Source organism: Rhinolophus sinicus, linkage group LG14 (genome assembly GCF_036562045.2).
Source record: "Rhinolophus sinicus isolate RSC01 linkage group LG14, ASM3656204v1, whole genome shotgun sequence".
NCBI lineage: Eukaryota > Metazoa > Chordata > Mammalia > Chiroptera > Rhinolophidae > Rhinolophus > Rhinolophus sinicus.
The window spans coordinates 41,953,052-41,959,995 of NC_133763.1; the positions used below are offsets into that span (position 1 = coordinate 41,953,052).

At 54.5% G+C, this 6,944-nt stretch overlaps 1 protein-coding gene across 1 annotated transcript; it reads left to right on the top strand.

Annotated features, from left to right (window-relative positions):
* Window positions 1-722: 722 nt before the first annotated feature.
* LOC141568690 (glutathione S-transferase Mu 1-like) lies at window positions 723-6,524 on the top strand. The gene is made up of 8 exons (XM_074319275.1): window positions 723-877; window positions 1,155-1,230; window positions 1,666-1,730; window positions 2,039-2,120; window positions 2,219-2,319; window positions 3,112-3,207; window positions 3,291-3,401; window positions 5,501-6,524. The coding sequence occupies exons 1-8, from the start codon at window positions 842-844 to the stop codon at window positions 5,588-5,590; spliced, it is 657 nt and encodes a 218-aa protein (XP_074175376.1). The 5' UTR covers window positions 723-841; the 3' UTR covers window positions 5,591-6,524.
* The last annotated feature ends 420 nt before the right edge of the window (window positions 6,525-6,944 follow it).

Sequence of the window (6,944 nt, forward strand, 5' to 3'; positions counted from 1 at the left end):
TGTCAATGTGAGGGACATGTCGCTGGCTGGCAGGACATCTCTGGTCTGCACCTCGATACCCCACCTCTGCTTCTGGATGTAGATTCACCACTTAGACCATAAAGCTAATGGATTAATTTCTCTGTGATCCTTGTCACTCTTAGCCACTTAGGCAAAGGGCTGGGTCCTCCAAAGTTCGTGAAAGGAAAACACTGAGAACACGTTTCCTTTACTCTGCCCCTGGTCCTGGGTGTTCCTAGCCCACTGAGAGCCTGCGCTTGAAGACACAAGGCTGTCAGGGATTCTCGGGTCTAGAGGAGCTTTCAGACTGGCTGGTCTTCCTGTCACACGTGCTGATTGACACTCGATTTGAGGGGCGCCACTCTTTGGCTTTAACATGGCAGTCTGAGCCTCCCAGAGCCCGCGAGAACTCTGCAGCCCAGGGGCGAAGCTGAGCAATGCCCGGAGGGGGAGAGAAGGGAGAGGTGCCTGGAGGGGGAGAGAAAGGAGAGGAGCCGTGTTCTTTTCGTGATTCAGACTTGTGTCCCAAGCGCATTGCCAACTCCCTCTGACCTAGCCGAGAGGACAATGGGAGCAGGGGAGCCGCACCGCAGAGTCGTTGAGGAACTTCCGGGAGCCTGACAATGTACGCCCTCTGCCTCGTGGCGCCCATTCCCGGGCTCGGGAAGCCCCGCGGCTGCCCTGGGGCTGCAGTCGCCCCAGGAATCACTGTGTCTGGGACGTCGTGGGGCGGAGCCAAGGGGAGGGCCAGGAGCGCTTTAGGCCCCGCCCCTCGGTCAGAAGATTTATTTCAGGTCTTTGTCGGCGAAAGCCCCGAACTCAGAGCACGAAAATCAGCGCCATGGCCATGACTTTGGGGTACTGGGACATCCGCGGGGTGAGCGAGGGGTCCACCCGGGCGGATGGGATGGAGGCGGGCAAACAGGGAAATGCGGCGCAGCAGGGGGCCGGTTCGACCACAAGGGTCCTCAGGGATGGCTGCAGCCAAGACCCATTGCGCCCCCTTCTCAGGTGGGCGTGTGTGGGGGCGCCTGATGGGAGGGCGGCGGGCGTGTGTGGGGGTGTTGGGGGGCTGGGGGTTCCCCGCAGCAGAGAGAGCCTGTCACGCGGTAGGAGCCCCCGTCTCTGACGTCTGTCGCGGCCGTCTCTCCCAGCTGGCTCACGCCATCCGCCTGCTCCTGGAGTACACAGACTCCAAGTATGAGGAGAAGAAGTACGCCATGGGGGACGGTAATGGCATCCTCCCTGTGTTCCGACTGCGGCCCACCTCCTGCTGATTTGGTACCAAGCGCGGTGTCCTGGCCACCTGTTGCTCACCGCTGATGCCTTCCGCCAGCTGGAGCAGGGGCTTGTCCTTCCCCAAGCCCTCTGAGTACAGCTTGGCCTTGCAAATAGGACAGGAGAGGGGATTGCTGGGCCCCCCGTGTGCAGTTACTGGGAGGCGTCTCCCCCTAGGGCTTGCCTACACCTTGTGCAAGCCTTACCCACGTGGGTTCTTGAGACTTTTCAGCGTCCCCCCTGACCCCCCACACCTGGAATGAGACACTTAGTGGTTCAGATTCCAGATCCACCTGTCAGGGGCTTTGCCACTGACTCCTTGGTAGGTTCCCTGGGAAAGAGGGTTGGCCTTGGGAGGTTTCTTTCACTCCATTTTCTCTACCACAGCTCCCGACCATGACAGAAGCCAGTGGCTGAATGAAAAATTCAAGCTGGGCCTGGACTTCCCCAATGTAGGTGCAGAGTCTGGGGTGCTGTGGGACACTGAACCTTGCCTTGAACTTTGCCTCTACTCTGAAATCTCCTTTCCCAGCTTGCATAGAGGCTTCAGGATAGAGGCTTCTGCTCAGCCTCTCAGCTTCCTGGTTCTCTTCACTGCCTTTCCATGATGTTCTGTGACCAGCTCATTCATTCATTTTAAAGTATATTTATTCAGTGACTACCATGGGCCAAACACTGAGAGGCCAGTTTCGTCTCTGCCCTTGATGAAGGGACGGGGTACAGGGGAGCCTATGGCTGACTGCCCCTGTTGACCTTTCAGCTGCCCTACTTAATTGATGGGGCTCACAGACTCACCCAGAGCAACGCCATCCTTCGCTACATTGCTCGCAAGCATAACCTATGTGAGTGGGATTGAGGGCAGGATGCTGGGGGACCGGTGGCTATGCCCCTGTGCTGGCTGGGGCGGGATAGTGAGGGAGAATCTCTGCTGTGTCTGTAGGTGGGGAGACGGAGGAGGAGAGGATTCGTGTGGACATTTTGGAGAATGAGCTTATGGATACCCGCATGTCCCTGGCCAGGATTTGCTACAGCCCTGATTTTGTGAGTCCCCTCCTGCTCTGTTAGGCTGACTAGGTTTCGATAGGACTTTGGACTCTTGTGTCCCATCTGCTCTGGTCCTGTTTGTCATTTGACCTTCTTGGACTTCTGATCCTTCAACCTGGTCTCTATACTCCCAGCAGAGTGACCCTCATACCCCCCCACTGCCTCACGTGAAAACTGACGCAGTTTGTTCCACCTTAGAATAGAGTCCCGCCCCAGGGTGGAGGTTTAGTTCTTAAAGTGTGTTCAGCTTGTTAGCCCAGCACTGCCTCCTGGACACCCGAGGACGTCAGCACATGTGCCCAGTAGGCAGCACGGGCAGCCACAGAGCCTCTGTGCCTCCCCTCTTGCTCTCAGCCCCTGACATTCTCCTCCTGTGCGGAAAGTGTTCGTGTCCTTCCGGCTAGAACTTATGACTTCTTTCCCTGGATCATTTTAGTCTGTGCTGCTTTGATTCTGCCTGACTTCTGAGTCCAGGGCTCTGCCAGGTTCTCCCCACACCCCTGGGTCTGTCCCAGAGCAGAGTGTTTTGAGATGAGTGGTGACAGGTTCAGGAACACGTTGGTTTTTCTCTGTGCCTCCCAGTACTTCTTACAGATGGGAACTGGTACCCGGTAGGAGTTTTATGAACCCAGGTCCAATGAAATCGTAGCCTGGGCACTGAGGCAGGTGCCGTCAGGGCACGTGGCTGCTCATCTATGGCAGCTGCGGGTCAGGCACTGCCCTGGGGAGGCCTCCCTGTCTGCTGAGGAGTCTGTGTCTGAGGGTGGTGACAGCTATTTTGTGCCTCAGGAGAAACTGAAGCCCGATTACTTGAAGGCGCTCCCTGAAAAGATGAAGCTCTTCTCACAGTTTCTGGGAAAGAGGTCTTGGTTTGCGGGGGACAAGGTAAGGGGAAGGTTTTGGGGTGGGGGAGATGACGTTTTCCCTGGTTCAGAGTTAGGCACCCATCATCCTTTGCTGCTCCGCAGATCACCTATGTGGATTTCCTGGCTTATGACGTCTTTGACGTGCATCGTGTATTTGAGCCCAAGTGCCTGGATCCCTTCCCGAACCTGAAAGACTTTATGGCCCGCTTCGAGGTGATTCCACTGATCCTCCAAATGTTTATATGTCTACTGTCTTCCCTTGTCTCCCTGATGCTTTCCTGAGACTGGAGCTAAAATGAAGACTAATTAGCTTTCATTGAAGACTTGCTATATCAGGATCTGTGCTCAGCATCTTACACAGGTTGTGTTACATTGAATGTTTCCAACTTTCCTACATGGTAGATCTATCACCTCCACTTTACAGATAAAGAAGTCAGGCTGAAAGGATAGGTCATTTGCTCAAGGTCACGGAGTCAGCGCAGGCTGTGCTGGGCTCCCAGTCAGCACTGGGTTCTGTGGGCAGCAGTCAGTGGCTCCCGGTTTCCTGCACTGAAAGGAAAAGCTCAGGTCGTTCTCCAGCCTGGGCTTCGAGCTCCGGACAGTGTGGATGAAGCAGAATGTTCAGCAGTTTGTATGTAGGGGAATTAGTAGAGTTGAGACAAGGAGGATTGACACTAAGCCTCAAAGACTCGGGCAATACTAACTCCGGATCTCCAGACAGCTTCGCAGAATGAGATCCCCCATCTGGGGCGGTCAGTACTGAGGTGTCTGGGGTGTCGGTGCTGGGATGTATGTACATATATGGGTTCCCTGCGGAAGGGTTTTATCTTGATGATTTCTGTGTTGGGCACTTTTTTTCCTTCTTTCTTTCCTCCTTCCCATTCTTTCCTTCTTCCCTCCAATTACCCAAGATACTGTCACTGAGGTGGGGTGGTCATTTGTTTTGTCGTGTTCACTGATTTCCCTTCTCCTCTGTATGAGGCACTGTGTCAGGTGCAGAGGGGATGCACTGGTGACCCAGCCCTGGAGACCACCGTCCTGGGGCTCAGTGCCGTTGGAGAAGTACAGGGGTACCAAGCTGTGTGGTGATGTGGGACCAGCTTGGTGCTGGAGGAGCGGAGCGTGGACCCCACCTCACAGCTCGTCATCGGTCACTGGCAGTCAATCACAATGTCTGCTCTGTGAACGTTTTGGGAACTTGAGGCTCAGACCACCAGGTGTTTTCAGCCTGCAATCGTTCCCTTTGCCACTCCTCATCAAGAGATCTGCTTTCTCAGCTAGTTCTTATCAGCTCTGGTTCTAGTCCAAACTGATCAGCCTTGGTGATGATGCAAGAGCTGGGTGACCGACAGGCAGGGAGGGATGGGGACAGCTGTTTGTTGGCTACATCTCTGCCCTGTATGGGCCTGGCCTGTTGGGGACAGGTGGTCCGAGGATCTTTGAATCCTGTAGTACTTCCCGGGCGTTCTCTATCTTGGGAAGATGGTGCTCACCTGTCAGAGGCTTAGTTGGCTGTGGCAGGACCAGGAACGAGGTAGTTTAGGGCCCAGTGAGACTGGGCTCAAGTACCAGGCCAAACCGCTGGATTTCCTCCTTTCAGTGGCGTAATAGGAGTCTGGCCTGGCTTTCCTGCTGCTCACCCTCCTATCAGCTTTCATCCCGGTTTTGCTGAGTCATTGGGTGTGATCTGGCCAAGTCTGCAACTGCACAGGCTCCTTCTGAGCCCCTCTGCTGTGTCGGTGTCCCTCTGTGTTCCCTGCCAAGCCAGGATTCTCTCTCTGCAGAACTAGATTGTGCAGACTGGAAGGGTCAAGGTCTCCTGTGTGGGAGGGGAGTGCAGCACAAAGACCATAGAATGGGAGACAGAGAGAGAGAGAGAGAGAGAAGAGAGAGCGCCAGGCTGCCTTGCAGCCCTTCCCGCTTGCCAGCTGTGTGAGCGTGAGGAAGGTGCTTTAGCTCTGTGTGCCTCGGTTTCCTTTCTGATGAATGGTGATTGTATAACCTGTCTTGTTGGGAGTTGCATGGAGGTTCTAAACCTCTCTCATCATCTCTAGTGGATGTAAAGTACCTAGCACCGTGTCGAGTCTTATTATGTGGTGACTCTACTAAGATATCACATCAGTTACAGGAAATTGGAAGGATTGATTTACCAGAGCTGGGGACCCCAGCCAGGTAGACCGTCTTCTGCCCCAATATTTCATCCCACAAAGAAGGCTTCTCCAGAGCCTGCAGTCGGTGTGCGTGGAGTGGGGCTGCTTGATCTCCAGGGGGGCAGCAGACGCTGAAGTCTCGCCTTCTTTTTCTACCCTCAGGGCCTGAAGAAGATCTCTGCATACATGAAGTCCAGTCGCTTCCTCCCAAGACCATTTTTCGGAACAATTGCCTTGTGGGGCAACAAGTAGGGCCTTCACAGCCAGGAGATGGCTGCAAGAAGCCAGCGCTGTGCTTGCTATGCCCGGGCCCTGGAGAAGAGCCGGATATCCCAGAACCTCCAGAACCAGCTTTCTTGTTCATTTGTCCTTTTCTTTCCTTTGCTGAGGCCCTGTTTAGCGCCTTTTCCTTCTCCAGTCCCAATTCACCCACATCTAAATGCTGTACAGCACCCCAGTTTTCTCTGTGAAGTCTCCCCGCAGCATTGTCCTTTCTGCACGAAAGCCAACCAAACTGGCCTTTCTTTCAGTGGTTCCTCTGGTTCAAAGAGCCCAACCGGACCCTTCGCCTGGAGAGCTCAGCCCTGAGTATTCACCACTGCCCTGAACTCCATGTATTTAGAATGGGATGTATGAGCCCCAGGTGCTCGGCACACCTGAGGTCTGTCCTGCTTTGCTCACCCCGATGCCTGAAGCTCTCAGCCTACGTGAAGTCTAGCCATTTCCTCCTAGTACCTCTCTTTCTAAAGGTTGCTATGTGGGACAACAAGTAGGTCCATGTAACAGTCAGGATTGGGGTGCCAGGAGCACACAGTGGCCCTGGAGAACAGATGGACTTCTCTGCACCTTTCGAAACAGCTTTCTTCTTTCTCTTTTTTACTCCCTTCCCACCATATGCCTTATTGGCCCTCATATCATCTTCCCCACCCCCTTTCCTCCAAGCCCTCTAAAGCGTCAGCTCCCCACTTTTCTTCAGCAGTGTTCCTACCTCCACCCACATTACCCCTCTTGCAGGAAATCCAACCAGACTGACGTTCCTTTCAGTAGTTGCCCTGCTTTGAGGAGCCTGACTGGACCCCTGGCCTGCAGACCTGACTGCTGAGCTCCCAGCCCTGCCCTGAAGACCGGCTCACCCAGCATGGTCCCTGCTCAGCCCTGCCTGCTCCCTAATAAAGCCTCAAGCACACGTTTGTCTTCTTTTCCCTCTTGGCCACTGGACTCAGGACTAACTGAGTGTGTGTGTGGGGGGGGGGGGGGAGAGGTGTCCATTTTCCTTTCTGTTGTCCACTGTGGCTGGGTGGTAGTGATGTGTGTGGGGGGGACAGAGGATTATAAGGTTTCGTGCTCATTTCTATCTCGGTACCTTGCGCCTCAGCATGGGGTCTCTATAGAAGAGGGGCCTTTGTGTCTGGGTCCCTTCTTAATTCAGCATTCATGGAGTGCCCCCTGTAAGCTCATTGTATTCTATCATAGTTCAGGGGGCTCTTGGGTGCTGGAAAAGGGAGTTGAACAGTCCATTGATAGTGCAGGAGCCTGGTGGACTACCTTCTGTCAACATTTTCCAGGATGTTCCCGGCTGTAACTACCCTTCCTCTGTGCTCTGACA